The 27,768-nt window shown below is 45.4% G+C and overlaps 6 protein-coding genes across 12 annotated transcripts; 5 read left to right on the plus strand and 1 right to left on the minus strand.

The window, feature by feature from the left end:
- The first annotated feature begins 297 nt into the window (after window positions 1-297).
- On the plus strand, window positions 298-3,368 carry LOC138199767 (syncoilin-like). 3 transcript variants are annotated; one of them, XM_069151960.1, is made up of 5 exons: window positions 298-467; window positions 706-1,159; window positions 1,847-2,257; window positions 2,336-2,460; window positions 2,552-3,368. In XM_069151960.1, exons 2-5 carry the CDS (start codon window positions 740-742, stop codon window positions 2,619-2,621), a joined length of 1,026 nt encoding a protein of 341 aa, XP_069008061.1. In that variant the 5' UTR covers window positions 298-467; window positions 706-739; the 3' UTR covers window positions 2,622-3,368. The 3 variants fall into 3 exon arrangements, with proteins under 3 accessions (XP_069008061.1, XP_069008060.1, XP_069008059.1); XM_069151959.1 differs by having other exon boundaries at window positions 299-467; window positions 706-1,210; window positions 1,895-2,257; XM_069151958.1 differs by having other exon boundaries at window positions 300-467; window positions 706-1,210.
- On the minus strand, window positions 2,794-8,108 carry LOC138199766 (histone-binding protein RBBP4). 3 transcript variants are annotated; one of them, XM_069151957.1, is made up of 11 exons: window positions 8,040-8,108; window positions 6,089-6,236; window positions 5,799-5,944; window positions 5,023-5,196; window positions 4,803-4,918; window positions 4,457-4,617; window positions 4,247-4,373; window positions 4,068-4,145; window positions 3,670-3,804; window positions 3,459-3,569; window positions 2,794-3,336 (listed from the first exon to the last, which is right to left on the minus strand). In XM_069151957.1, the coding sequence occupies exons 2-11, from the start codon at window positions 6,145-6,147 to the stop codon at window positions 3,274-3,276; spliced, it is 1,170 nt and encodes a 389-aa protein (XP_069008058.1). In that variant the 5' UTR covers window positions 6,148-6,236; window positions 8,040-8,108; the 3' UTR covers window positions 2,794-3,273. The 3 variants fall into 3 exon arrangements, with proteins under 3 accessions (XP_069008058.1, XP_069008057.1, XP_069008056.1); XM_069151956.1 differs by lacking the exon at window positions 8,040-8,108 and adding an exon at window positions 7,438-7,553 and having other exon boundaries at window positions 6,089-6,233; XM_069151955.1 differs by lacking the exon at window positions 8,040-8,108 and adding an exon at window positions 7,438-7,553.
- zbtb8os (zinc finger and BTB domain containing 8 opposite strand) lies at window positions 7,610-9,442 on the plus strand. The gene is made up of 7 exons (XM_069151961.1): window positions 7,610-7,788; window positions 7,943-7,967; window positions 8,065-8,186; window positions 8,282-8,364; window positions 8,537-8,589; window positions 8,775-8,811; window positions 8,902-9,442. The coding sequence occupies exons 1-7, from the start codon at window positions 7,707-7,709 to the stop codon at window positions 8,986-8,988; spliced, it is 489 nt and encodes a 162-aa protein (XP_069008062.1). The 5' UTR covers window positions 7,610-7,706; the 3' UTR covers window positions 8,989-9,442.
- A 699-nt stretch (window positions 9,443-10,141) lies between these two features.
- khdrbs1a (KH domain containing, RNA binding, signal transduction associated 1a) lies at window positions 10,142-15,235 on the plus strand. Of its 2 annotated transcripts, XR_011178368.1 has the most exons (11): window positions 10,142-10,543; window positions 11,005-11,132; window positions 11,374-11,490; window positions 11,585-11,731; window positions 11,861-11,988; window positions 12,100-12,364; window positions 12,451-12,527; window positions 12,617-12,678; window positions 12,817-12,992; window positions 14,738-14,801; window positions 14,885-15,235. XR_011178368.1 is itself a non-coding variant. In XM_069151964.1 (9 exons), exons 1-9 carry the CDS (start codon window positions 10,381-10,383, stop codon window positions 12,924-12,926), a joined length of 1,197 nt encoding a protein of 398 aa, XP_069008065.1. In that variant the 5' UTR covers window positions 10,142-10,380; the 3' UTR covers window positions 12,927-13,793. The 2 variants fall into 2 exon arrangements, 1 of the variants encoding a protein (XP_069008065.1); XM_069151964.1 differs by lacking the exons at window positions 14,738-14,801; window positions 14,885-15,235 and having other exon boundaries at window positions 12,817-13,793.
- Window positions 15,236-16,949: 1,714 nt separating this feature from the next.
- On the plus strand, window positions 16,950-21,657 carry tmem39b (transmembrane protein 39B). The gene is made up of 9 exons (XM_069151965.1): window positions 16,950-17,039; window positions 18,445-18,637; window positions 18,757-18,976; window positions 19,305-19,388; window positions 19,525-19,679; window positions 20,356-20,689; window positions 20,772-20,959; window positions 21,057-21,177; window positions 21,278-21,657. The coding sequence occupies exons 2-9, from the start codon at window positions 18,507-18,509 to the stop codon at window positions 21,509-21,511; spliced, it is 1,467 nt and encodes a 488-aa protein (XP_069008066.1). The 5' UTR covers window positions 16,950-17,039; window positions 18,445-18,506; the 3' UTR covers window positions 21,512-21,657.
- Window positions 21,658-22,533: 876 nt separating this feature from the next.
- Window positions 22,534-25,516, plus strand: ccdc28b (coiled-coil domain containing 28B). Of its 2 annotated transcripts, XM_069151967.1 has the most exons (7): window positions 22,534-22,741; window positions 22,865-23,064; window positions 23,722-24,033; window positions 24,119-24,288; window positions 24,530-24,684; window positions 25,196-25,218; window positions 25,338-25,516. In XM_069151967.1, exons 3-7 carry the CDS (start codon window positions 23,798-23,800, stop codon window positions 25,390-25,392), a joined length of 639 nt encoding a protein of 212 aa, XP_069008068.1. In that variant the 5' UTR covers window positions 22,534-22,741; window positions 22,865-23,064; window positions 23,722-23,797; the 3' UTR covers window positions 25,393-25,516. The 2 variants fall into 2 exon arrangements, with proteins under 2 accessions (XP_069008068.1, XP_069008067.1); XM_069151966.1 differs by lacking the exon at window positions 22,865-23,064.
- The last annotated feature ends 2,252 nt before the right edge of the window (window positions 25,517-27,768 follow it).

A 27,768-nucleotide genomic window follows, 5' to 3' on the forward strand; every position in this document is an offset into this window, starting at 1 on the left:
GAGGAAGCTGTATTAATAGAAGAGCATGCATGGACCTGCTCGTGTTGCCACCACCTGGTTCAGTAGCGTGAGGCCGGATGTTTTTGCTAGAAAGTTGAGCAAAGTTTGCTCTCAAATAGCTTTCAGCCATGATGTCACTGCCTTCGTAGAGGCACATAAAAGCAGGCTGTGTAAATATATCTCTCGGTGGCACCCGGGCCGGTCCAGACATGTGCAGGCTGTTGCATCCGGAGCATGTAGGCCACCCTGCTCTCAGCGCTGACATAGTTTGTGGTCCCTTGCGGGGGTGTGAGTGAGTCTTAGATAGAGTTTCCCCCCCCGTCCCTCCAGTGTTATTAATAAACAGAAAGTGTGCGTCTGTTTTCCTGCAGACAGACAGACAGACACTCTGACATCGCACAGCTCTCCTTAAAGCCAGAAGACGACTGTGTTCATCGCTGTCTGAACATCTGTCAACTCCAAACAAAGTAAGTAGAAATATATGTTGATATAAGCTGTTACTCATTAGTAGAAGTTTTTTAGGTCCTCCTGTGTTTGACTTCTCGGATTGCCCCTTTTTAACTGTTAGCAGATATCAGAACAGTAAATGTCTGTTTTACAAAACAACCTATGAAGGGCTGATTAGATTAGAGTCTCTTCAAACCACGATCTAATCAGTCATTGATGATTAATGGTTGATTAATGGCAGCCAACTTGTTTTCTCAGTTTCTTTCCTCCCTAGCTCACCTCTAAGCTCATCATGGACAGCCATGGATCAGTGGAGGATGAGAAAGACATGGCAGCTACTGAGGACTCGCACATGGAGCTCACAGGAAACAATTTCGCTGACTATACAACAAAGACGGTGTTGCTCTTAAACGAGGTGACCCAACAGCCTTCGCTGCAGGCGGACCAGGTGGACATGGACAGTTTGGGGCATCTGTTTGACTTCTGCATCCAGAGAGTGTCTCATCTGGAGAAGCAGAAAGGCGAGCTGGTGCAGGAGCTCCTTCACCTGCAGGAACCCATGCTGAGAGTGGTGGAGTGCCTGCGGGGGAAGCTGATGGTGACACGCAGGCTGCTCTCTCTGGCTCAGCTGGATTATGTAGCCGTCTATGAGGAAGTGAAGCAGGAGAAGAGGAAACTGTTTGTCACAGCCAGAGAGTGCATCCAGAACCAGGTGACTCTGGCTGCACACGAGTACGAGGTGGCTCAGTCTGCTGTCACGCAGGTCAGGACCTGAGTTTTATCTTTGTCTTTGATTAGTGCCTTTCAATAGTGAAACCAACATCACCTAAAAAAAAAAAAAAGTGAAACAAATGAATCATGTGAAATCATATTTTTAGGAGTGATAAATAATATTAAAGCATAATTATACGTCTTTGTTCCATTACAATTGTCCCATTACTTGCTTTGTAGATTAATGGTGGAAATATATAAATAGAACAAATACAAATTTCATGTTTCACTAGAAACACATAAGGATTTTATATTTGAATACATATAAACATATATAAAAAAAAATAAAACCCATCAATTTGTTGAGTGATCCTAAAACAGTTTGAAGGTTCAATTCTTAATCTTTCAGTAAAGCAGGTGAATTTATGAAACATGATGTTAAACACAGAACATGTAAAACAGGATTAAAAAAAAAATCCAAACACTGATTTAACAAATCTAGAAGAGAGAAAGTTTTCAGATGTGGGTTAGTTTTTGTTTTCGGTGGTTATAATCTAATCGAACTAAATTGTTTAATGAACTACACACAAAATACATTTGTTTTAAATGTCACTGTACACATCTCTGCATAGACTTCCTGTGTCTTTGCTCAGTAAAGTAGGTGATATTTTAACCCACCTGTTCATAGGAGGAGCTCAAGGCTCATATCCAAAGTCTGACCCAGGAGATGTCCCAGCTGCAGGAGACCCACCAGAACCAGCTCAACTCCATCAGGGATCGGGCCGCCGCGCCCCGCCGGCCGAGGTCCATGAGCGACGTCGACCACGGCCGGCAGGCTTCGATCAGGCTGCAGCGGCGGCTCAGCGGCAGCGTGAAGGCGCTGGAGGGCTGGTACGAGCCTCGCCTCGTGGCTCTGATCAGGAGACGGCAGGCCGGGGAGGAAGCCTTGAGAAGGAGCAGGGAGCAGGCGCTGGACCTGAGGGTCAGCCTGGGGCCCCTCGGAGAGGACATTCAGAGACTGGAGCTGCAGAGATCCTGTCTGGAGCAGAGGATCGCTCTCATGGAGACCGAGAGGGAGGAGAGCCTCGCACAACAAAAGGTACGACGACTCGCGTCGAGCTAAATGTGTAAAGATGTTTGGTAAAACTAGACAGAGACGTTCGTCCACTTCACACAGGAGACCGTCAAGAAACTACAAGAGACTTTGAGAGAACTGGAAGTGGAGTTTGGAGTTCAACAAAGATCAAAGAAAAACCTGAAGGATCTTAAAGATGGTCTTTTGACAGAGCTGACGCTGCTGAGGTAGGTTTCCTCTGATCCTTCTACAGATTCAACTTACTTTATATGATGTGCAGCCACATAATATTTGACTAATAAATGCTTTGTCTTGTAGAGGCCGTGATGAACCCAGTGAAACTACTGCAGAGGAAGATCCACAGTTTTCTATTTCCTTGGGACATTAGACCAAACTACAAAACGCAATTCACATTTAATGTTCAAACAAACTAAAAACTGGTATAATAAGCTGCATAATGCAAACGTGGGTATTTAGTTGCTACTTTAGAGCCATTTACTTATTCATATTTTACAGGATATGACTCTGATGATTACATCTGCCAATAAACAACAAACAGCTTAACTGTAAATAGCTTTTATCATGAATATACTTAAGTACACAAGATATCAGAAGCAGCAGAGGAAAAAAAAAAAAAAAAAAAAGGGACACGACAAACAATCTGGAAAATTCAATGCTACAAATATCAAGCAAGTAAAAAGGAAAACCGACAGTATGTACAATTATATTAAAAATGTATCTTCGTAGAAATGTTTTCAGCACGACTAATCAGGATGAAAGAGATATAAACCTGAAAATGCAAACCTGAACAATGACGGACATGTCTGTGATTTCATCACAAGGCAGAGTTGAGTTTGAAAAAAGATTTAAAAAAGATTTGACCAATACAGACTTTGTTTTAAATACGTCACAACAACGCAGCATTTTATGCTTTTCATTTTCTACAAAACACTTCTGCCCAAAATGTGGTTTAAAAAAAGAGTTTCGCATCCAGAACTGGAAATCTGAGAAATGTTTTACAAAGCAGGTCGAGACTGGACTCACGCCGTCACCTCCGAGTCGGCAGCTCCTTCCGGGTCCTCGTCGTTGTAGATATTTTCAGCCTGTAGATGTCACAATTTAAAAAAAAAAAGAAGTATATTCAGTGTTTTAATGAATGTTAAAGTATTAAAATTCTATCCACGGTGTGTCTGATATCTTCCGTATAAATAATAAGTGCTCTCACCATCTGCCACACTTGCATGATGTTGTCCTCCGATACAGAACAGATGACCCACGGCTCGTTGGGGTTCCACGAGAAGTCGGAGATCTTCGCCGTGTGTCCGCCGTGGATGAACTGAACGAGAAGCAGAGTGGGAGGAATGAGTAAAAATTAAATTAAATTAAAAAAAACACAAGTTTAAGCATCGGCCACCATCATTACTGTCCCAACTCACCAGCAGCTCAGGAGGACCGTCCTCCGCGTCCTCCGGCGACTGCTCCTCTCCGATCTTACTGAGGTCCCAGACGTTGAGCCGCCTGTCGGTGCCGCTGGAGGCCAGGATGGTTTCGTTATGAGGAGACCACTGAACCTGTTGGGACGGGCAGGATGTTACATTTCTGCAGCAAAGTGCATCATAAACATGAAACCAACAGTCCAACGGGGGGCTGGCTGTTTGTTCTGTGGTCACTGCTTTTCCTTGCAATGCGTCCCTGAATCATATGATAGATAACAATTATACCTGATGTCATATGGCAGCTTGGCACCTTCAACAACAACAACAACAACAACTCTGGATCAGCTGTTAAACTTTTATGTCAATTGAATTTAACCGAGCAAAAGTTCACTTCCTACCTGGAAGATCTCGTCCCTGTGAGATTCAAACGAGTGGAGCTTCAGCTTCAGGTTCCTCAGGTCCCAAAGAGCCACTGTCTACAAAGACAAAGCAATCAACTTCAAATTAACACAAAATTAAACAGAAGCTGCATCACTGGACAGCAACTGTTGCGTAACAGCTCGGAGACGGTGCCCACCTTATCAGCAGAGCCGGTGGCCAGAATGAACTCGCTGTAGGGGTTGAAAGACAAGCAGTTGACCTCGGCGGTGTGGGCGTCCACCGCGTGGCTGGGCTTGGACGTGTTGTTGGACCGCGTGTCCCAGCTGCTCCCAAACAGACCAAAGCACAATTGTTAAGCAGGAAGCTGAAACCGAATAAACAACTTCACGTCTCTGCGGCCGCTCACATCATGAGCTTCTGGTCGTCCGCCACGGATCCAAAGAGCGATTCGTGGAGGAGGTGCCAGGAGACGTCCTCCACCACGGCGGTGTGGCCCGTGAAGATGGTTTTGGCATCGACTATCTTCCCCTCCTTGGGCACCGTGCTGATGTCCCACAGGCATATCGTCTGCAACGGAGGCCGAGATGGATAAGAGACCGACAACCTTTTTTTTTTTTCTTCTTCTTCTTCAATCTACCAGGTGCAATAAAGAGCTAGAAGAACGCAGGTCAACACATCAGTACGGTTTGTGAGACAGGAAGAGAGCAGATATAAAGGAAAGTATTCCAGGTGTGTTTCAACTGGCTGCTCACGTGGTCATCGGAGGCGCTGAGGAGGCACCCGCTGAGGTTTGGGTTCCAGGAGAGGCCGTATCCCTCCTTCTGATGGCCCCTCAGACGCAGGTCGGGGGTGCATTCTCCCGAAGGGTCTTCCATAGAAATAAAAATCCCCCCCCAAAAAAGTGAGTTTCAACAGTTTCAAGACCTTTGAGACATTCCTCGGGTGTTTTTTGTTTTTGGATGCCGCTCCTACCGGGCTTGGAGGGGTGCTTCGTGTAATCGAAGACCAGCACGTCGCTGGTGGGCGTCTTGGTGGCGATGATGCACGGATTCTGAGGCATGTAGCGCGCTCGGTTCACTTCTCCCTCGTGGTTGATCTTGATCTCAATTTCTATCTTCCCACTTACAGACCCGAAGCCTCCGAACTCTGAAACGAACAAACAAAAGATGCATAAAGTGGTCGTCGCCTCGAAGTTCTCTTCGACTCGGCAAGTTCAAAACAAACATGCAGACCTTTAACTTTCTGAAGCGTTCAGCAAAACATGACATCATTCAGTGAAAAGAAGCGAGAGCCACAAAGTTCTGACAGAAGAACTTCATGAATAAATAAATACAGAAAGACCTTTTTTTTTTTTCCGTTAAAGCAGCGCGGAAGATGCAGCAAAAGCAATAAAATAAATAAAGAGTTCGTAAAGGAATAAAGAACCACCGACAAAACATCAACGCACCACAATTTGAAGAACAAATCCACACAACGGAAAGACTACAAAAAGCACAACTGGACGAGAAATGGACAAAATGGACAAACTGGACAAAATGGACAAAGCTGCAAGACAGAAGAGAGGAAACGTTTAACCCACGAGTCGTCTTATGTTATTGTCGTGTTGTTCTGCTTTGAAAACAATAAATCTGTGATGTCATGTTTCCTGTCAAGAACAGACTACACACACACACACACACACACACACACACACACACACACACACACACACACACACACACACACACACACACACGCCGTCCTCTCACCTCCTTTCTCGCTGTCGTAGTGTGAAGCGTCGAACTGGGCGTCATCGTTCGGGAGCTGAACGCTGGCGATCACCAGGTGGTTCTGCTCATCGGACGTGTGCGTCCCCAGAACCAGCCGGTGGACGCTGTAGTCTTTCCCCTCCGGCCTGAGTGTGTGTGTGTGTGTGTGTGTGTGTGTGTGTGTGTGTGTGTGTGTGTGTGTGTGGTGGGGGGAGACATGACAAGATGCATCGTTTGTCATCATCTCGTCTGGTGCTTGTACCTTCACCTTCACCACGACAGAAACCCACCTGGTGACGTCAGGCAGCCACTGAGCGGTGAGGCTGGGCCACTCCAGCGCGTGGGTCATCACCAGGTCGTAGAGGAAAGGTGTGTTCTTCTTCCAGATCTTGTACTCCTCGTTGATCACCCGCTCCTCCACGGCGTCATCAAAAGCTGCTGCAGGTGACGTGAACACAAACAAACAAACAAACAAACAAATTCAGAGTCTGTAATACATTCAAAAGGACATTAAAGTTGTGTCCTGAGAAGTGTCTTCCTTGATAGATCCACGTTATTAACCACCACCTGCTACAGCACCACCACCACCACCTGCTACAGGACCACCACCACCACCTGCTACAGCACCACCACCACCTGCTGCAGCACCACCACCACCACCTGCTACAGGACCACCACCACCACCTGCTACAGCACCACCACCACCTGCTACAGCACCACCACCACCTGCTACAGCACCACCACCACCACCTGCTACAGGACCACCACCACCACCTGCTACAGCACCACCACCACCTGCTGCAGCACCACCACCACCACCACCTGCTGCTACAGGACCACCACCACCTGCTGCAGCACCACCACCACCACCACCTGCTACAGGACCACCACCACCACCACCTGCTACAGGACCACCACCACCAGCACCACCTGCTACAGGACCACCACCACCTGCTACAGCACCACCACCACCACCACCTGCTACAGGACCACCACCACCAGCACCACTACCACCTGCTACAGGACCACCACCACCACCTGCTACAGGACCACCAGCACCACCAGCACCACCACCTGCTACAGCACCACCACCAGCAGCACCAGCATCACCACCACCTGCTACAGGACCACCACCACCAGCAGCACCAGCAGCACCAGCAGCACCACCACCACCTGCTACAGGACCACCACCACCAGCAGCACCACCACCACCTGCTACAGGACCACCACCAGCAGCACCAGCATCACCACCACCTGCTACAGGACCACCACCACCACCACCACCAGCACCACCTGCTACAGGACCACCACCACCACCACCACCACCACCAGCAGCAGCAGCAGCACCACCACCACCACCACCAGCAGCAGCAGCAGCAGCACCACCAGCAGCAGCAGCACCACCACCACCAGCAGCAGCAGCAGCACCACCACCACCAGCAGCAGCAGCAGCACCACCACCACCACCACCACCACCACGTGGAGCAGGAGCCCAACATTAAAGCCCCGCTCCGCTAACATGAGAGCAGCTAACAGCTAGCCGGCTGCTTCCTAACAATGAGCGGAGAAGCCGGCGCGGCAACAACCTTCCGGTCCTCCGAGCTTTAACCATCACGTGCACACCGGCCGACGCACTTACCGTCCTTATCAGCCATGACGTCACAGGTACACCGCTAAACACCGGCAAACGGGAGTGAATGTCAGCGCGAGCGCTTCGCAGACCACTCCGACGCTCGCAATGGCGCCAACTCCATAGAACCCGAGCAGCCAATCAGCGGTCGCTAAAACGCGAAGCGGAAGTCGGACATATTACAACATCCGGGGACCGCCTTCCGTTTCCGTCTCGCGTCCCGGTTGTAACTTCGCAACACGCGGACGAGTCGATCAGTTAAAAACAAACTTCACAGGATGGACGACCGGCAGCTCGACCTGACGGAGGCGCAGGAAGCCGTCAAATCAAAGTACCCGCCCATCAACAAGAAATATGAATGTAAGTCTGACGTCATGATAAATATTGGATAAATAAAAAACACCGTCAGCTGACTCACTACTTCTAAAGCCGTCGATGTCAATGACGTGTTGTAGATAATGGGATCACATCTGTCCAGCTGACCATCATGTCACCTCGTGTTTTACTATTTCAGACCTGGATCACACAGCAGACGTACAGTGAGTTGTTGTTGTTGTTGTTGTTGTTGTTGTTAAAAGGAGACTTTAATTTCTCTGTTGTTCAGTCGTCACCTCACGTTGTCTCTTCTCCTCCAAGGATCCACTCGTGGGGAGAAACTCTGGAAGAAGCCTTCGAGCAGTGCGCCATGGGCATGTTCGGCTACATGACGGACACGGAGACGGTGGAGCCGCTGGACACCGTCAAGGTGGAGTCGCAGGGTTCGTGTTCAACATCTCCATCCATCTCCATCCATCTCCACGTCCTGCTGCTTCCGCATCCCTGAAACTAAACTGAGTGTTTATTCTCCGTGAAGGGCACGACATGGAGTCTCTTCTCTTCCACTTCCTGGACGACTGGTTGTATAAGTTCAGCGCAGACCTCTTCTTCATCCCCAGGGTGAGTTGGTTGGTCCACGTCTCCAATCCGACCCCACGCTTTTATATACGTTTTGACATGCAGAGCATTTACCGTGAAATATTCCCTCTCTGACAGTACCTCTTAAAGGCTCCAGAAATATCTTTCTTCTGACAGTGTAGGACGTCTCTCATGATTGTTTTATGTTCAATAGGAGGTCAAAGTTTTGCACGTCGACAGGATGCATTTCAAGATACGCTCCATCGGGTACGTTTGGTCTCTTCACACTAACACGAAGGTTCATGCCTTAAAATATATATATATATATATATAACAAAAAATGTTGCATGTACTTTCATCTGGAACGATACGAGAGATCATTGAGTTTAAAAGGTTTGACTTTTGTACCAAAGACAAAAAAATAAAAGTCCATTATTTTTCTTCTGTTAAAGGTGGGGTGAAGAATTCTCTCTGGCGAAGCATCCTCAGGTGGGTCAGACAAGCCGGCGACTCCACGCCTGAAACTAACCATGACAGATAAATACGTGTTAAATAAGTTATTCTTGTTTTTCAATGCAGGGAACGGAGGTGAAAGCCATCACATATTCCGCCATGCAGATCCACGATACAGAAAAACCAGAAATATTTACCATCGTTGATATCTGACGACGCCTCCGGAGGCAGGTCGGACTCACCTGCTCCGATGGAGCTGGAAAATCGGCGAAGACGATTTAAATGGCTTTTTTTATGTATCAGAGGCACCGATTATTCATTTGTAAAATCAGGTTTTCTGCCGGACTATTTACTGTGTAGTTTTCTGGCAGATTACAGATTAGTTAAAAATCACAAAACCTGAAATATAAATCAGACCTCTGATTTACAGACCTGCTTACCTAAAATCAGCAGTAAGAAAGTCTGATTTAAAGAGACGTAATGTTTTTTGTTTTACATATTTGTCAGATTTTACTCGCTTTTGGAAAGTGATTCTTATTTATCACGAATTTTAAATTGTATTGATGCCTTATAAATCATTGTAAATAAATCTAATGTTTATTTTTTTTCTTGTGGGACTGATTCAATGGTTGCGCGTTCTTTGAATTAAAAAAATCTCACTTTTTAATATTTCTGTCGTGGTGTGGTCATTCTGGGGAATGTTATGAATAAATATGGATTATGCATTAATATGAATAAATTGTTGAAAATGCAGACTTCTGTCCACAGACTTAATATTTCCGTACAAATATTTGAGAGACTTGAAGAAGGATGCCGCAAATATGTTCAGACATTTACACAACACGGGAAGCTTTTAGAAAGCAAAAATGATCAGCTGTTATTATTATTAAAAATATATATATAAAATATTGATATTTGCAAATTAGTTTTTGGTATTTGTTCGTGGATTGTAGTAAATTCTGCACATTTGTAAATCATATTTTTTATAGATTTGTACTTTTTTTTTCCGTCTTTATTCTAATTTCTTCTTTATAAGATGATGTTTGAAAAAATGTTTAAAAATTAAAAAATGTTTAAACATTTTTTAAACATTAAAAAAATGTTAAAAAATTAAAAAATGTTTAAAAATTAAAAAATGTTTAAACATTAAAAAATGTTTAAACATTAAAAAATGTTTAAAAATTAAAAAATGTTTAAACATTAAAAAAATGTTTAAACTTTTTTTAAACATTAAAAAATGTTTAAACATTAAAAAATGTTTAAACTTGCTCCCCAGGATTTAATTTAATTAATTTAATTAATTTATTTTTTGACTCCCTCCTTCGCGTCTCCGTCGGTGACGTCACGGTCTCCTCCTGAGCTCCTTCCTCCATCACACTCAAATGCAGCTGCGCCATTCCTCCTTTGTCTCCTGAGGACTTACAGCGGACGGGCACCGGCGGGCCTTTGTTTCTCTCTGCACACCGACCGATTCACCGCTCTGCGCTCCGGATACGACCTGCAGCTTTTTTTGTTTTTATTTCCTTATTTAGAAAACAGAAAGAAAAGAAAGGACCGTTTTGCTCAGAAGTGACCGGAAGCTTCGTGTGAGCGGATTATTGCAGTATGAGCCTCGCGCATGTCGACGATCCCGAGTCTGCCGCCATAAAATCGAGTCCGCCGCAGAAGAAACTCAAAATGGAAGACACGAAGTACCTCCCGGAGCTCCTGGCCGAGAAGGACAGCCTGGACTCGTCCTTCACGCACGCGATGAAGCTCATTTCTGCAGGTATGGCCGGATGCTCGCGAGCTCGGTCGTGCTAACGCAGGCTAGGTGACGGTAGCTCGGCGCGAGGCCTGCTGGGCTTTTTTCTTCTTCTTCTTCTTCGGCCGCGAACAATGGCGCAGGAACACGTGGTGGTCGCGGTGCGGAGGAAACCCTCCTCATGGAGCTTTTAACGGCGCTCGTTCGTGTAAACGGAGTTTCAGCCTGTTCGGTAGAATAATTATGTTTGTGTGGAAGAAGAAGAAGAAGAAGAATCGATGTTTCTGAACGGCTCGAGAGTTCATTGATTGACGTCAACGAAGCATGCTGTGTGTGATTGACGGGTGTTGGAAGTGATCCCGGTTTACAGGCTGCTTCAATTTCATGGGAACCATTTCCCCCCCCCCCTTTTTTTTATTTCATTTATTTTTTATTTTTGTGTGAACCCGTGAACGCACCACACTAACGAACTTGTTCTTCCGCAGAGATCGAAAGGATCCAGAAAGGAGAACCGAAGAAAGAACCGGAGAAGGAAACCTATCTGGACCTGTTTGCTACCAGGAATCTGAAACTCAAAGAGCGAGTTCTGATCCCCACCAAGCAGTACCCCAGGGTGAGCCCCCCCCCCCCCCCCCAGCTGTGGCTGGTGATGAATGGGCTTCATGGGGTTTTAATGGGACGTTATCGGTGGTTTTCTGGGTCACTGCTCGGCTTTTTAAGCATAAACACGATTTGCACAAAAGCCCTTGATTTAAAATCCCACACATTAAACCCACAAACGACAAATATAGTCCAAAACCACTGAAGACAGGAGGGACGGAGCCAATATATTAACGGTGAAATATCTCCTGCAGGTCAACTTCGTGGGAAAACTTTTGGGACCTCAAGGCAGCACGATCAAGAGACTCCAGGAGGAGACCGGGGCGAAGATCTCCGTTCTGGGGAAAGGATCCATGAGGGACAAGAACAAGGTTCGTACAGAAAAGTTGTCTTTGTGGCTAAAGATGTTTTTTTTGTGTGTGTGTGTGTAAAACTATAAATATTTATTTTCACGTGTGCTTTCAGGAGGAGGAGCTCAGAAAAGGCGGCGAGGCGAAGTACTCTCACCTGACCATGGAGCTGCACGTGTTCATCGAGGTGACGGCGCCCATCCCGGAGGCGTATCTGCGGATGGCTCATGCCATGGAGGAGGTCAAGAAGTTCCTCATCCCGGTACGTGAACCTCCTGACGGAAACATTTTGTGCCTTTCAAACTCAGACATCCACATAATGTCCCTCTCTGGCGACTTCACAGCGACGTCGTGTATGTTTGACGGATTTTTTTTTTTCTGATTTTTATAGGAACCTGGTGAGCATGACCCGTACATGGATCCTCACTTCCTGAATGGATCCCAGGATGGTTCAGGCCGGGGCCGAGGCGGTCATCTAGGAAGGGGCAGAGGTGGACCACCTGGTGCCGGAGGCCCGAGGTGGGAATTCTACACACCTTCTACTATAAAACACCGATAACGCACTATATTGTCCCATTATGCGACTGCTCACGTGTTACAACCCGTCTGGTTTTGTTTTCGTCTCCACAGGGGGCGAGGAATGCCACGTGGGGCTCCACGGGGAGCGATGAGGGGAGGTGCTCCGCGGGGAGGACCGGGACGGGGCAGCGCTCCCAGGGGGGCACCCTCCGGCAGGGGTGGACTACCTTCTGCTCCTTCTAGAGGAGGCTCGGCTCCGCGCTCGAGACCACCTTCGGCGGGGGCTCCGAGGATGCTCCAGTCGGCGGGCATGTCTCACCAGCAACACCAGGGTCCTTCAGCGTCACAGGCCAAACCCGACGGCTACGAGGACTACGTAAGTTTCACGCCACGTGAATCGTCTCCGTACACCCGTTTTTAAACAATAGTTTTAATCCACGGGACTATTTGTTTTCCTTCCAGCCTCCTTATGAAGAATCCTATGCAGAGCCTTCGTATGAGGGATATGATAATTATTATAATCAGCAGTCTGCACCTGCGTAAGTCAGAATTTATTTGTGTGACCCGTCTTGTCTATTTTAGACCGAGTGTGTTTTTATCAAAGCTTTTCTTCACAATCTGCCTTCAGGGATACTGAATATTATGATTACGGACACGGTGAAGCACAAGATACATCATACGAGTCCTACGGTGAGTTGTTGGTTGTTGTTTTTAAACCCATGAAATGACCTCAACTTCCTCACCTTAAAAACAAGAACTAAGTGATGTTTCGTGTCCCTCTGTGTCCCTCTGTGTCTCTCTGTGTCTCTCTGTGTCCTGTCCTTGCAGCTCAAGACGATTGGGACAACTCGTGGTCCAACTCCGGCGGTGGAGGCAAAGCCCCCCAATCGAGGCAGCAGAAGGGATCGTACCGAGAGCATCCATATGGAAGATACTGAACGACTACCGGTAGAGAGTTGCCATGGCAACTGTCTCCGATTGTAACTCGCTTAACTTTTTCACAAGTAATTTCCCTCTTGTTTGTTCCCTTTTTTATGGTTTATTTTATTTTTTTAAACTCCGTAGAGTCGTTTTGTTGGATGTATCATAGTGTGCCAGAGGAGAAATTTGAGCGTAAAGTTTTTTTTTTTTAATTGTTAATCTATTACCATTTACTGTTTTTCAGTTACGTAGCTAAAGGTCTCAGTGACACAAACCTAACAAAGGAACACGAGTGACATTTTAGTGCTATTTGATGGTTCTCATTTCAGTTAATGGTTCCTGAACAAATTGTGATTGTGGCGATAAACTCTTCTCACATAGGCTGCATTTTAAAAGTCCTTCAGGACTGGACAAAAATTATTCACGCCTCGATGTAAATTTCCTCCAAACTAAAACGGATGTAGTTACAAACTCAAATGTAGAATCGTATCCTATTTGTTGTTACACTACAAATCTAGTTTTTTGTAAAGTTACTAAATCTCCTAAAATATTGTAAAACTCAATTTGACAAAGAATAAAAGAATCTATTTTTGCCGCCTTTTTACAATTGGTTTATCACGAAAATCTACTACTTGCAAAATCCCGCTGATCGATTAATTCTTGTAAAGCTTGAAGGATTAACAATCCTTACTGTGTGTAAGGAAGGCTGCAGCCGATCAATATTTTGTACATAACCCTAGGACAACTGTGTATGCTTTAAGTCGTGCCGTCTCCAAAATGCTTAATGCTTGTGTTCCCTTTGACTAAATAGGATACTAAATATATCCCAAAATGTTTTTCTGCAGTGCGTGTTTCAATAAAGTTTCTAGTTTCTTTTTAATCAATCTAAACATGGTATTTTGCCTTTGTTGTCCTCAGTGGTTCTCAACAATGCTGAATAAGCTGTATGTACACACGGCAGCCTGATTTTGTTTTGTTTTTTTAAAACAAAAAGTGTTTTTACAATGAGCTCATCCTCTTCGTCTGGTTTCAAAACGTACCTAAATGCCACTTGTAATGCCCCAAAAAAAGAAAAGAAAAAGAAAATAATAAAGCTCATCATTCCTTATGTGCTGCCAAATACATGTTTGACTTGAGAATGCTTGAACATGTATTGTCATTAACATTTAGTTTAGTGTATCTCTTCAAGCTCTTTTGAGAGCAAGTGTATCGTCAGCCACTTGAAATAACTGAATTTCAACAGTATTTCAAATCAAGCTTGCAGGGATCTTACTTGACTTTGATGCAAAGTCATGCTGGCTGGTTTTTATAAAAGAAAAATATCGCAGAGGAGAGGATTCTAAAAGCCTAAAGATCGCCACAAGAAGGTAAAACTAACCCCAACACTCATTTGTTAGATTTTTGTTTTATTTTTCTGTGCAAAACATCCAAGTAATGCAAGTCATCCAAAACATATCAAAAACATTGAAGTGCAAAATTATGCTATCAGTAGTTATTCCGAGCAAAATAAGCCGTACAAAACAATCACATGTGGTTGTGATGCAACTCTTGCTCAAATAAAACCAATAATTGTCCATTCATTTCACTCAATACTTACCTATTTCCATCTTGATAATTTCTATAGACTGTAGATTAATGAAAATTAGTAGCTGCATTCAAAGCGTTAAAACATCCCATTGGTGGAAAAAAAAAAAAGAAAAAAAAAAAAAAACCTTCAGCTTGAGTTGCATGATACTTTTGTAGTATGAAATTAGTTTTGCATGTGTCGCCCTCTTTGTGCATGTCGGTACCGGTGTGTCCGAGATCTCATTTCTTTTTCTCCTCTCAGGTTGTCAGAGAACTGCGTAGGTGCAGTTGATACTTTGAAGTCCAGCCTACCGGACCTTTTAAAGGTCAGTAAAAACATGAACATAAACGTTTCCATTGAATTTTACTGCTGAGATGATTAAAACTAAAATGTTCTGTCTTTTAACAGGTCCGTTGAAACCGCCTGGAAAGATCAGAGGCCTAGAGGTGTCTCTGAGACTTTTTATTTTTTTATTTTTAATCAAAAGTAATCCCTCAAGGAATTTGTCCAGTATTTTAAAAAGAAAAGAAAAAGGAGCGTTCGACATCACTCCTGAGAAGATACTTTTTTATTATTATTAAAGATATTGCTGTAGTATTTAATAGGAAGTATGTTGGTTTTTTTAAGTGTATGTTTTGTATGACCATCATGTAATGGTAGACTTTTTTTATGGAATAAGTGGAAAGTATTTTTTTACATTTTAATCTAACAGCCTTTTATGGAAGAACTGAAAATAAATAAAACAATTCTGTAAATGTTTTTTGCAGTTTTCTTCTTTTAAGATCTAAAAATGCTTCTTTATTTATTTTTATTTTTTTTACATGTGACTGAATCTCATGTCTGATTCAGTCACATGGGGGGTTGTTAATATTACATCAGACTACATTCATCATGCAGTTTCAATGTTCATTCTGGTCCCAAATTATTTGTATATTTAACATTATCCACACAAATATGTATTGTTAATGAAGTTATGGAGTTGGGTGGAGCACTAGTGGTGACCTGGAAATTCTGATCTGGGTTTCATAGCAAGCAAATCATCAACAAACTGGTTTGTTAATTTGATCCCATGGTTTAAAAATAATAGCTCTTGTGTGTTTTGCACGCTGAATCCAAATATATTATCAGACTAACACTTATGTCCTGGTGATACAAATATTTGCATCCTTTTGGTCAGTGGGAGGCAGTAATTGAAACCATATTCAAACTAATAGGCTGAAACGCACAAAACAACAAAAGTTATTTCATGGCACTTTAATAATAATACACTTTTTTTTTGTATAGCACACTTCATACAAGAAATGCAGCTTAAAGTGTTTTACAGCAAGAGAATTACACGCAGTGTTTCACCTAAAAACATAAATGAACATTTAAAAATAGAAAAGAAATTAGATGCGTAAGAAACTGATAAAATGAAACACAAATAGAGTTAAAATATACAATAAGCAACATGCATTTTAAAGGCGTGATCGTTCAAGTACGAGAAAGCTTCAAGAGTACTTAAAGTTCTACACTTAACACATTAAAGTCCTCAGCAGAACTTTACAGCATCAGACAGAGAAACACAACAATTCAACAATTCAACAATTCCCACCTAAACTAGGAGGGAAAAACTCAGAGGTGGGCGGAGCATCTGTCAACAGAACCAGGATCAGAGGTGGGCGGGGCATCTGTCAACAGAACCAGGCTCAGAGGTGGGCGGGGCATCTGTCAACAGAACCAGGATCAGAGGTGGGCGGGGCATCTGTCAACAGAACCAGGCTCAGAGGTGGGCGGGGCATCTGTCAACAGAACCAGGATCAGAGGTGGGCGGGGCATCTGTCAACAGAACCAGGCTCAGAGGTGGGCGGGGCATCTGTCAACAGAACCAGGCTCAGAGGTGGGCGGGGCATCTGTCAACAGAACCAGGATCAGAGGTGGGCGGGGCATCTGTTAACAGAACCAGGCTCAGAGGTGGGCGGGGCATCTGTTAACAGAACCAGGCTCAGAGGTGGGCGGGGCATCTGTTAACAACCAGGCTCAGAGGTGGGCGGGGCATCTGTCAACAGAACCAGGCTCAGAGGTGGGCGGGGCATCTGTCAACAGAACCAGGCTCAGAGGTGGGCGGGGCATCTGTCAACAGAACCAGGCTCAGAGGTGGGCGGGGCATCTGCCTGGAGAGGAGAGCAGAGAGAGAAAAGGACAGCATAGAGATCCAAGACATGAGCTGTCAATCACAGAGCAGAGACATGCAGCTCCAAAAGGAAGAATATAAATAATACATAAATAAATGAGCCACAACTCCTGACAGAGATCAGAGATCAGAGATCATCAGCTGGTTGTCACCTCCTTCGTGCGGCGGACTGAATGTGCGGAATGTCCCTTTAAGTGATTCTCCTCCCACAGCTCCACAACATCCGCGTCCATCAGCGGCCACTTTCACATCAACAATGAGCGGCTCCGCCGATATCAGTGGAAATAAACAAGCCGGTAACGGAACGCATGTCGTGAACATGCGTCGTGTTTAGGTCGGTTTCCGTGCAGCGGAGCAGCAACTGACGCGGGACAGCGCGCGCGTCCGCCGGTGAGTCCGCGTGTCCCCGTCCGGCCTGCGCGCTCGGTTTGCGGCTAGTTAGCTGTTGAGACAGAGACACCCGAGTTTAGGCCGCGATCTCCATATTAAACCGGGTCCACGCTGTTTTCGCCTTGCGCCTCATGTTTGGTGATGTAAACGTCTCTGGAGACGCGGTGACCCGGGAGGGAGCCTCCCGGTGCAGCTGCTCGGCCCGCGCGCAGCGACAGCTGCAAAAAACATGCACCGTATTATGGAAAGCTATTTGGAGCTAACGCAAACTGTTGGTGGTGAATGTTTCTGAGGGAGACTTTCTGCACACCGTTTGTCTTTGGAGGTGTTTGGTACTGACGTTTGCAAATGTGTGTTTATGTTCAGCTTGTTTTTGCTCTTTTGCACCAATCACTTTTATTATTATTATTATTATTATTATTATTATTATTATTATTATCTCAGTCTGATCCACTCATTGACCCAAGATATAATTCTCATAACTAACTAGCTGCCATAAATTATACCATGTAGTAGATAGACAGATCATTTATTAATCCCACGAGGGTACATTGTTTTGCAACAGCAGCAATATAAAAAGGTTCAGGGCAAAGCAATAAACATGACAATAAAAAATAGAGGTAGTAAAAATATATTAAATGTAAAAATGCACATTATATACAAGTAAAAATAGAATAATATTAAATTAAAGTGTAACGGTGTTATTGATGTAAAATTGTGGATTCAGACCTCAAATCTGAACATCCATATTAAGACTATAAGATTATAAAATCAGCCGACTATCACCTGAAGAATATATCGAGGATTAGAGGACTTGTGTCTCGACAGGATCTGGAAAAACGTGTCCACGATGCATTAATGTCACGGTGTGTCCACGGGTGAAGAACACAGAATCCACTTTAAAACCCTGCTGTTGGTCTATAAAGCTCTGAATGGTTCTTTTCTGATCGGCCGCTTCCTTGAAGAACCGTCCCGACCCGGCGGGTCGTGTGCCGGTCCACCTCCTGTTCCCAGAGTTCAGTTTTTCTGCTCCACATATCCGGAACAAACTCCCAGAAAGCTGCAGGTCTGCTGAGACTCTCAGATCCTCTAAATCAAGACGGGAGACTTTTGTGTTTGCTGCCGTTCACTGAACCAGATTTTCAGGATGTCTTAAACTGCGCCGTAACTTTGATCCTATTTTTAGCTCGCTTAATGTTTTAATCACTTGTTCTTAATGGTTTTTAAATGTCCTTTTCTTTTGCTTTACGTTTTAATGGTTTTACGTGAAGCACTTTTAATTCCCTAATGTTGAAAAGCGCTCTACATCTGCTTGCCTCGCCGTACGGACTGATTGAAATCATTTACACTCATTACATGCGACTAATTTGTTGGATATTGTGTATTTACGGCCTCCAATAAACAGGGACAAAAAGCAGGAGAGAGATCAGTGAAGAACCTGCTTAGAGAAGTGATCTGTGGTCTGCGATGGCCGGTGGAAGGAGAGGAGCCAATCGTACAACGTACTGCAGACCTCCACTGAGCGGTGAACCGGGCTCGGTCAGTAATGGAAACCACACCACCAGTTCCCCCGTCACGGGGGTCCGATCCCGAACCAGGTCAGTCGGGCTCTGCTGCGCGATTCCCTGATCGCACCACGTAGTCTGCAGCCCGATGTTTCGCCTCCGGCGTCGGTTCTGTGGTGACGAAAACGCCTCACGAGTGGTTCTGTGTGCAGGAACGGGTCGGGAACCTGCATGTCCAGCCCGCCGCTCGCCGCGCAGACCGTGGTTCCTCTGAAGCACTGTAAGATCCCCGAGTTGTCCGTGGATCGAAACGTGTTGTTCGAGCTTCACCTGTTCTTCTGCCACCTGATCGCCCTCTTTGTCCACTACGTCAACATCTATAAGACGGTGTGGTGGTACCCGCCGTCTCACCCGCCCTCACACACATCACTGGTGAGCGCCGATCATCACGTCCATTATAGTTTCAGCATTATAGATCGCTGTATTTCTGACCAAGATAAGTCCGTTTTATTTATAAATACCAGAATGAGACCTTCGGTTCGGATAAAGAACGATTCTCCGTAAAAACCCTTTAACAGGTAAACAAATGGACGAAACCTCAGAAGGAGCCACTGGGTGTCGTGTATCCATGAAACACCTCCACAGTCAATTTACAGGAAGTTGTAGCTTGATTGTAAACCGATATGAAGAATAGGATTTGAGGAGCTCGTTTTGTAATTTGCACATGTTGCTGATGGGATGTCAATATTATTCTTTCCAGAACTTTCATCTTATTGATTATAACATGCTGGTGTTCACAATCATCATCCTGGCCAGGAGGTTAATTGCAGCAATTGTTAAAGAGGTAAGGATTTTATTCTTTTTTTTTACTGCACTTTGTGTCTCTTGCGGATCTTTGATGGAGGTTCTGGGTTGAATAAAGATTTAATGTCAAAAGAGTATCGTTGAATTTGACTCTTTCTCCCTCGTCTCTCGTCCAGGCCTCCCAGAGTGGGAAGCTGTCCTTCCCTCACTCCATCTTTTTGGTGATGGCGCGGTTTGCGGTGTTAACGCTGACGGGCTGGAGTCTGTGCCGCTCCCTCATTTACCTCTTCAGAACCTACTCTGTCCTCAGCCTGCTCTTCCTCTGCTACCCGTAAGTTTCCAGGAAAAAACAAAGATGCTCGTATTCATACCGGCTGCATCGGACGAGGCGGTTGTTGTTGTTGTTGTTGTTGTTGTCTTCTAGTTTTCTCACCGTCGAGGTCTCCGTCCAGTCACGTGTCCAACATGAGCCTTCCTCCCTCTGATGAAATAGTTTTCATGTTGTCTACACGCTCTGTTGGAGTTGGAAGTTTCTATTTTAAACTTTGTGTTTGTGCTTCCTGTCACCGATCAGTCACTAGTTTTGATTCGTTAAGACACCAAATGAGTCTGAAAACAAATGTGTGGTTTACCAAAGATGGTGCGTACCAAGATTTAAAGAACAAAAGTAAACATTGGCCTCTTGTTTGGTTCCTGTTACCTCCTGAACTTTTGATCAAAGTGCTTTGGGTTATGAAATATTTACAACTTAATGCAGTTTGAAACGGAGCTTGAATGATGAACCCTCCGTTTCCTGGACATTGTTTGGATGCTATTATCAACACTTCCTGCGTTTGCAGATGTTTCCAACGTGGATGTCTTTAGGAAACTGCTTAGCTAGCAGCTTACAAACAGGAAGTTCAACATGAATACCATAAAAAGGACGACGTGTCATAGTTTCTGTAACAGCAGGGTTGTGAATTGATAAGAGAAAGACTCGGTAGAAGTGCCGTCTTTGCTTTCCACAGGTTTGGGATGTATATTCCGTTCTTCCGGCTGAACTGCGACTTCCGGCGAGCCGGTCCGTTCTCGCCCATCGCCAGCATCGGCTCCAAAGAGGTGGGCAGCGTGGGGCGGGGCAGGGACTACCTGACGGTGCTGAAGGAGACGTGGAAGCAGCACACCAGCCAGCTGTACGGCGTCCAGGCCATGCCGACGCACGCCTGCTGCCTCTCGCCAGACCTCATCCGCAAGGAGGTGGAGTACCTGAAGATGGACTTTAACTGGAGGATGAAGGAGGTGCTGGTCAGCTCCATGCTCAGTGCTTACTATGTGGCGTTTGTGCCCGTCTGGTTTGTTAAGGTGAGAAACTCTTAATTGTAACTTTTGTTTGTTGTTTTTAGCTTTGATGTTGTTTAATGACTGCCGGTGTGATCTCCGTCAGAGCACCCAGTATGTGGACAAGCGCTGGTCTTGCGAGCTGTTCATCCTGGTGTCGGTCAGCACGTCGGTCATCCTCATGAGACACCTGCTGCCGCCTCGATACTGCGACCTGCTTCACAAAGCTGCAGCTCACCTGGGCTGCTGGCAGAAAGTGGACCCTTCGGTCTGCTCCAACGTCCTCCAGCACATGTGCGTCCCGCTCTTTGTTTATTCGCCGGGCTTAAGATCCGATCCGAGTCGTTTCGGTCAAATCTCACTCTGCTTCTTGTTTTTCCTTTTTGCACAGATGGACTGAAGAGTACATGTGGCCGCAGGGAGTCCTGGTAAAACATAATAAGAATGTGTATAAGGCCATGGGCCACTATAATGTTGCAGTCCCATCAGATGTGTCCCATTATCGCTTTTATGTGAGTATCTTTAAATGAACCGACATGTTTCTTTTTCATGATATAATTGAACGAAGCGGACGTCTTGACTGACGCCATTCTGTCCCGTTCCCGCTCCTAGTTTTTCTTCAACAAGCCTTTACGAATATTGAACATACTCATCATCCTGGAAGGTGCCATGATATTCTACCAGCTGTACTCGCTCATATGCTCAGAGAAGTGGCATCAGACGATATCGCTGGCCCTGATTCTCTTCAGCAACTACTACGCCTTCTTCAAGCTCCTCAGAGACAGAATAGTCCTCGGGAAGGCCTACTCGTACTCCAACAGCTCGTCAGACCAGAAAGTTAGTTAGACTTTAAGTCATTTCTGGTCACACTCAACATTGGAACAAAACAAACATGCCTAAGAGCCCTGTATTTTTTCTACAGACTGCATTTTGTGTCACATTTTTGTTCTGATCTGCCATAATAAAAATAAATATTTTTGTATTACTTTAAAGATTGTTTTGGTTTTTCTTAAAATTTGTCCCAGATGAGTGTATAGCACCTAAAACTGCTGCATTCAATGACATCAATCAAACTCCATTCATTCACTTTCTTATCTAAAAATTACTGTCTCTGACCCCTAAAAATACAGTTGCATGAAATAACACATCTGCGCTATGAATATTTGCTCCCGTTCGATGTGTGGAAGCATTTCAAGATGTCAGAGCTCACCTTCGTTTCTCTCCAGAAAAGCGATAGAAACCGATGCACTGTGTTTGGAGATTTGGAGATGGAGGAAGTCATTACTGCAGCATGTGCTGCCCTCAGACTGGACATCTACCTGCACTCTCATCGGAGCGGGATCTTTCTGGGCTCCGGGAGTCCAGCTGGATTTCGTTGGATTCATGCAACCGTACAGTGGAGAGAACCACAGAGCCAAAGACAGTATGACAACAGGCTGAACCGGCTGGGTTGTACTCGAGTCCACGTCACAGGGAAAGTTCATAATCTAAGAAGGGGATTTCCCCTCAGGTAATGAAAGGCACGAGGATTGTGAGGACAGATGGAGAACTTTGGCGCCACCGTGTGGCCTGTGTGTGTTGTATCCTCAGGTCCTGAGTGACTGAGGAACCAAACGCTCTCCGGTATAATAGAGCTCATACAGTCTGTGGGATATTTGCAAAGAGCTACCACGAGCTGAGGGGTACCTTCAGCTGCACACCGCATCCGGTAAACAGTGCCCCCCCCCCCCGCCCCCTCCATGCACCCTCCTCCCCCCTCCCTGCACCCTCCTCCTCCCTCCTCCCCCCTCCTCCCCCCTCCCTGCACCCTCCTCCCCCCTCCTCCCCCCTCCCTCCTCCACTCCGGCATCCTACGGGGCGAACTGGCCCTTTAAGTGGGATAAAGACGAGGCAGCTCCGAGCGGAGCGCATCGCTGCCGCGCTTGGTTCCCTCCGTGTTTCGCACCGCGCCTGCAGGATCATTTAACATCACCGTGATTTTCAAAGGTCAATTCATGTGAAGGCACTTAAACGTTATTAAACCGGAGGAGGAGAAATGCGACCCGCCGGTTTGCTCTCCGGTGCGTAATTGATTCGGTAAGTCTTATTGTGACATCGTGGACGATAAATCTGTTTACACGTCTTCTGCTTGACTGGATTTAACCATACGGTGCAACAAACTGCTGCCCACATATTGTTGTTGGTTCATAATATCTGCAGAGCAGACCCAGTGCCGGTGAGGGAGGCTTTCAGCGCATGAAGTTGCCGTTGTGTATGACTGTAGTGGCCATCTTTGGGTTGTGCTGAGGCCGGCGCGGAGCTGTGGAGATAACTTCCATCACAACACCGGTTTCATCTGTGAACAGCCGCTCTGTGCTTCACTGGGTTCGTGGCATTCAAATCACTGGAAGACAGCAAAGGTCTCGTGAACCTCCTGAACCTTCGTGAAACTTGGTGTTTGTGTTTGTCTCGTGGATCAGGGAGACGCCAACAACAACAACAACAACAACAATGCAGTGTTGACTTGTTCTTTAAGCCTTTTGTCTGGAAGTAATTGACATGATCTCTTCCGAGGGCTCCTGTTCTTCTGCTGAGTGCAACCACCAGCTGTCTGTGTATGTTTCAGTCATCTGTGATGGAAAAAACCAAAAACAAAACCTGCTGCAGTGAAACTTTTTTGAATTTCTAGATCATCCATGTCTAAGAAATTGTTGGTTTGTCAACTGGAAAATTGACTCCAACAAGCGCAGCGTTGTCTTTCAGTTCACACATCATTTTCACTTTAAGGTTGGTCTAAAAATATCCTTCATGGTTCCTGTTTCACTCCCACCAGAGAACAGCATCCATTTCATAGCTTTCTTTTTGCAATTCAATTTACGATTTCACATTAGAGGTACGCTCTTCCTCACTGTCACTTTTTATTACATTTTTTTTCTGTGGCAGATATACTGCTGTGATTAGCAAGAGATGCTGTTAAACTAATGAAAGCATCCCTGAATGTGCAGAGTGGAGGATCCTGGGCTGCAGGGCTAATTTTGGCTCAGTCCTCCACAGACTTCCCACCTTTGTTGTTTCAGGACGTCCTGCTCACCAGCCAGGCTGTGCCTCTTTGTCCTGTTGAAAGAAAAGAAAAGAAAAAGAATAATAATAATAATGGAAGACAAACGCAAGAAGCGGAGCCCGAAGGTGTCTCTCCCCCAGCCGCCTCCTCCCCCCATCAACCCCCGCAAGCTCTCCGTCCTGCCTGCCAGCAAAAGTGCCACCTTCTCCCTCGGCCTGCCGCAGCCTCCCTCCCCGAAGAACAGAGGCAAGTTTAAGAGATCCATAGGAGCACCAGGACAGCCCAAGGAGGTGTTCGCAGCCGTCGTCGCTCCACCAAAGATCACCAGGTTGGTGTTCAACAGCAAGAAAGAGAAAGTGTGTGTAGGTTGTGGAGAATTGTCATTGATATTACAAAATGTTTTTGTCTGTCAGACCCCACAAAGAGAAGCCCCGGGCCCCCCAGCCAGCAGGGCCCAGCAAAGTCGTGCAGTCTTCCCCGCTGCAGCACTCCTTCCTCACAGATGTCTCGGATGTGAGAGAGATGGAGGGAGGCCTCCTCAACCTCCTCAACGACTTCCACTCAGGCAAACTGCAGGCTTTCGGTAAGACAAGCTCGACGTGTCGGGCCGGCGGGGGGGATTCTGTTACAGGCTGAAAATAAAAGCAGCTGAAAGGCGTCTTTGTTATGTGACTGAAATCGAATATCCGTGGTGCTATTTATTTTTTTTTTTTTACTGATGTACTTCCGTAGAAATACTTTTGACTTTGCTGCAATCACAAGAGATTACAAAACTGTGTGTCCCGGTCGACGTCCCACCGGTACGGTTTCATCTTGGTTTCCAGGTAAGGTGTGCTCCTTCGAGCAGCTGGAGCACGTGCGTGAGATGCAGGAGAAGCTGGCGCGGCTGCACTTCAGCCTGGACAGCCACGTGGAGGAGCTCTCGGAGGACCAGAGGAAGTGCGCCTCCGACCACAGCCTGGAGCACCTGCTGTGCAACGTAAGCAGGAATCGCAGTTAAGCGCGAGGTTCAGGAAGGTCAGAGGTCATCGGCCTGTGCACGTTGAAAGTTGAATGTAACCCGGCGCGAACAGTAACGTGCAGCGTCAGAGGGCCTTGAGAGAGTTTCTATTGTTGGTGTGGAGTGGCTCCTAGTGACCCACGCCCGGGGCTGGTATGCTCACTGCGGGGAAGTTGCAGTGCTATTTGTGAGGGAGGTGAGAAAAAGCCTTCATCTCATTGCAGATACTGCTGCCAGGAATACTTGCTCCCTGCAGATGGTCTGTGAAGAGACTTTCCTTCATTTGGATAAAGAGAGGAAGTTGATCATTTGCTTTTGTAAACACTTGACGGGAGTTTAATTCAAATATTGACCAGACACGCACACGCCGTTACGTAACAACGGCCACACGTCCAGATTAGAGTCCCGTTGTACCACGTCGCTTTCTATTTATGCGCTGTCGTTTTGTTTTCAACACACCTCTCATCCATTTACTCATTTGTTTCTGCAGCTGGAGGAGCTCAGCACCTCCATGTATCCTTTCCGGGCTGAATGGCTATTTATGGGAATCACCCCGCTCTCCGACAGCGGACTCTGGCCTTCAATGATCCGTGTTCAGTGTGCGTGTGAATCCTTAATGTGTCCGTGTTCAGACAAAAGCTCCACTTGGCCGAGAACCAGGACCTGCCCAAGACATCTGGTCCCTGACGGAGCGAGGTGCGCGGGGACGGCGACCACACAACCCGTCTTCTCCCGACGTTTAACAAGTCCGGGTTGCCATGGCAACGATCCAGCTGCCTTAGTAACAGCATGGAAAGATCCCACAGGAGGAGGAGGGATGGGGAGGGATGGGGAGGGAGGAGGAGGGATGGGGGGTGGGGGGCGTCTTTCCATTTGGTCAGTGAAGCCGAGGGAACAATACATCGACTCAAAGCAGCAGAGCATTAAACCAACACGAAAATCATAAACCCCTCATTCATAGCACAAAAAAAAAAAAAAAAAATGAGCAGGTGGTTTACGAACAGGAATGTGAGGAATACATTTCATGTTAAAAAGCTTTGAACATTTTCTTGGCTTCAGTGAGTAGTTACATCATTCGTGAAGAAATAAATGGATCCAGGCGAGTGTAGTCGTCCGCTCTCTGTTCTCCGGGACCAAAAAAAAAAAAAAGCACATTTCATGAGTGTTTGAAGAATTTATACTGTTTCACATTATTGCCTGCATAATTTTAAGATGGTGCATGTGTCTGGAAGCAAAGGTAAACAATTTGCACCAAATTAAAGTAGCAAACGTAGACGACCGGGCCCTTTTGACCACACCACTGTGGTTAGAGCAGAAGTTTTAAGGGAGTTTTGCTGTTGTTCTGAATGCACTCCCTCATTTTTATACCTTTGCTAAAAGTTTGTTGCCGGAAAACAGACTGGATTTAACAAACACTTGTTGTTCGTTCTTATAACTGCATTTTGAAGGGGCCACGTGAGCATGTACAAGATGTTATGTTTGATTATCTTATCAGTGAACTGCCGATATGATGTAGTTCAGCGGCTGTATTGGTTGCTTGCCTTCAGGCCTTTTTGAACGAGGGCTCAGTCGCAGCTTTTCCTCCAAGCACAAGCTCGTCCACCCTGCTGCTGAAAGAGCTGTAAAAAAACCCAACCTGAACCGCCACGTGTGCAGTAGGTCATACAGGGAGCGTGTGCAGTGGCATGAATCTCTGTACAGTGTGATTTCAAAGTGGCAGCTACTTTCATAAAAGTTAAGGGAGTCAGATTATTTGTGTTTATTGAACTCCGAACCGGGCAGTGGACTGTGGCCATCATATTTAATCCCCCGACAAGCCAATTAGTGTTCAATATGAAACATGAAATCGTTTAGTTATTAAAATCCCGACTTATTTTTTTACTGCTTGCTAACCCTACCTCTTTTTCAAGGCCTTGGAATATGTGAAACATTTCTCAGTGTGGTTTCTCCATCGAACGTCGTTCAGTCAGCTGTTCTGTTATTTTACATGTGGTGGTGGTGGTGGTGGGGTGTCATCAGCAGAAAGCTAGTTGACGCTTTACACAACATGCCATATTGATTAGTTGCAGTCAAAAATATATATACATACATATATATTAAAAAAAAGTTGAGAAAAGTCTCGTGTATTCGGTAACTGCACCCTTCAATAAAGGTAAATTAGGTAACTTAAAAGGTATTTTACTGTGTGTTTTCTTGGATAGAATTTAATTCACATTTTAGCTTGAAAAATAATAAAATGCAACTGTTGAGATTTGATATTAAAAGCTACGTTCAACATCCCTCCAGCCCATTTCTAAAACCTTGAATGAGACACACTGAAGTTAGTTTTACAGAAATAAAACCGTTTATTTATAGATCTCTTTGCTCTTGTTCACAAACAAGTGCGATATAATTTAACAACAGATGAGTTACAAGGCTACTTGAAGACTGGCACTATAACCGAGACAGAATCAGACCGCGGCCGTCGCCGTTTCTCAGGCAACCGCAGGAGTAAAACCGTTTCCTTTCACGCTGTTCCTGTCCAGGAGCAACACGAGGCATCCGGGCGCACACACACATCTCCTTCACAAAAATACAAACAGCTCTGATCCTGCCAGTAAGTTTTGGTCATGCAAAAAACAAAAACAGACAGTACCAACTCACATCATTAATATAACTTTTAAACCATTACACAATAGATAAATTATAGCTGTACCATCATACATACAGATTTAAGCTAATACTGTGCAAATACACGTGAGCTGTACAAAAGTATTTTGTACTATTCTTGTTAATCTCAATTCACAATTCTTCAAATAAACTACATTAAACATTTTTAAAAATATCACATCACATTTGATGAAACAGCAAAAAATATACACTTTTCGGGTCCCTGTCTTCTTCCTCTTGTTGTTGTGCATTTCAATTTTACATTCTGCAATAGAGTCTCTGATTTGTCTACAGTACATGTATCGAGTATGGAAACAAAACAAAAAAATCAATGACAATCATAGGATGGGTTAAATGTAAAACTCATGACGTCCATCATGATAATGAGCTATGTTCAAAGTGCAAAGAGCAGGT

This window comes from Embiotoca jacksoni, unplaced genomic scaffold (assembly GCF_022577435.1).
Source record: "Embiotoca jacksoni isolate LCO1_2020_lvr unplaced genomic scaffold, fEmbJac1.0.p SCAF_18, whole genome shotgun sequence".
NCBI lineage: Eukaryota > Metazoa > Chordata > Actinopteri > Embiotocidae > Embiotoca > Embiotoca jacksoni.

What these genes read in the sequence shown, in the direction of transcription:
- zbtb8os (XM_069151961.1), top strand. Translation starts at nt 7,707, where the DNA reads ATGGACGACCGGCAGCTCGACCTGACGGAGGCGCAGGAAGCCGTCAAA. An exon ending in CATCAACAAGAAATATGAAT is followed by an intron (nt 7,789 to 7,942) that starts GTAAGTCTGACG and finishes TTACTATTTCAG; the next exon opens with ACCTGGATCACACAGCAGAC. An exon ending in CTCTGGCGAAGCATCCTCAG is followed by an intron (nt 8,812 to 8,901) that starts GTGGGTCAGACA and finishes TTTTCAATGCAG; the next exon opens with GGAACGGAGGTGAAAGCCAT.
- tmem39b (XM_069151965.1), top strand. Translation starts at nt 18,507, where the DNA reads ATGGCCGGTGGAAGGAGAGGAGCCAATCGTACAACGTACTGCAGACCT. An exon ending in CGCCCTCACACACATCACTG is followed by an intron (nt 18,977 to 19,304) that starts GTGAGCGCCGAT and finishes TATTCTTTCCAG; the next exon opens with AACTTTCATCTTATTGATTA. An exon ending in TCCAACGTCCTCCAGCACAT is followed by an intron (nt 20,960 to 21,056) that starts GTGCGTCCCGCT and finishes CTTTTTGCACAG; the next exon opens with ATGGACTGAAGAGTACATGT.
- LOC138199767 (XM_069151958.1), top strand. Translation starts at nt 740, where the DNA reads ATGGACAGCCATGGATCAGTGGAGGATGAGAAAGACATGGCAGCTACT. An exon ending in CTCAGTCTGCTGTCACGCAG is followed by an intron (nt 1,211 to 1,846) that starts GTCAGGACCTGA and finishes ACCTGTTCATAG; the next exon opens with GAGGAGCTCAAGGCTCATAT. An exon ending in AGAGCCTCGCACAACAAAAG is followed by an intron (nt 2,258 to 2,335) that starts GTACGACGACTC and finishes CACTTCACACAG; the next exon opens with GAGACCGTCAAGAAACTACA.
- khdrbs1a (XM_069151964.1), top strand. Translation starts at nt 10,381, where the DNA reads ATGAGCCTCGCGCATGTCGACGATCCCGAGTCTGCCGCCATAAAATCG. An exon ending in CCACCAAGCAGTACCCCAGG is followed by an intron (nt 11,133 to 11,373) that starts GTGAGCCCCCCC and finishes TATCTCCTGCAG; the next exon opens with GTCAACTTCGTGGGAAAACT. An exon ending in CCATGAGGGACAAGAACAAG is followed by an intron (nt 11,491 to 11,584) that starts GTTCGTACAGAA and finishes GTGTGCTTTCAG; the next exon opens with GAGGAGGAGCTCAGAAAAGG.
- LOC138199766 (XM_069151955.1), bottom strand. An exon ending in GACGACCAGAAGCTCATGAT is followed by an intron (nt 4,374 to 4,456) that starts GTGAGCGGCCGC and finishes GTTTGGGAGCAG; the next exon opens with CTGGGACACGCGGTCCAACA. An exon ending in CCACCGGCTCTGCTGATAAG is followed by an intron (nt 4,146 to 4,246) that starts GTGGGCACCGTC and finishes TTGTCTTTGTAG; the next exon opens with ACAGTGGCTCTTTGGGACCT.
- ccdc28b (XM_069151967.1), top strand. Translation starts at nt 23,798, where the DNA reads ATGGAAGACAAACGCAAGAAGCGGAGCCCGAAGGTGTCTCTCCCCCAG. An exon ending in GCTCCACCAAAGATCACCAG is followed by an intron (nt 24,034 to 24,118) that starts GTTGGTGTTCAA and finishes TTTGTCTGTCAG; the next exon opens with ACCCCACAAAGAGAAGCCCC. An exon ending in AGGCAAACTGCAGGCTTTCG is followed by an intron (nt 24,289 to 24,529) that starts GTAAGACAAGCT and finishes CTTGGTTTCCAG; the next exon opens with GTAAGGTGTGCTCCTTCGAG.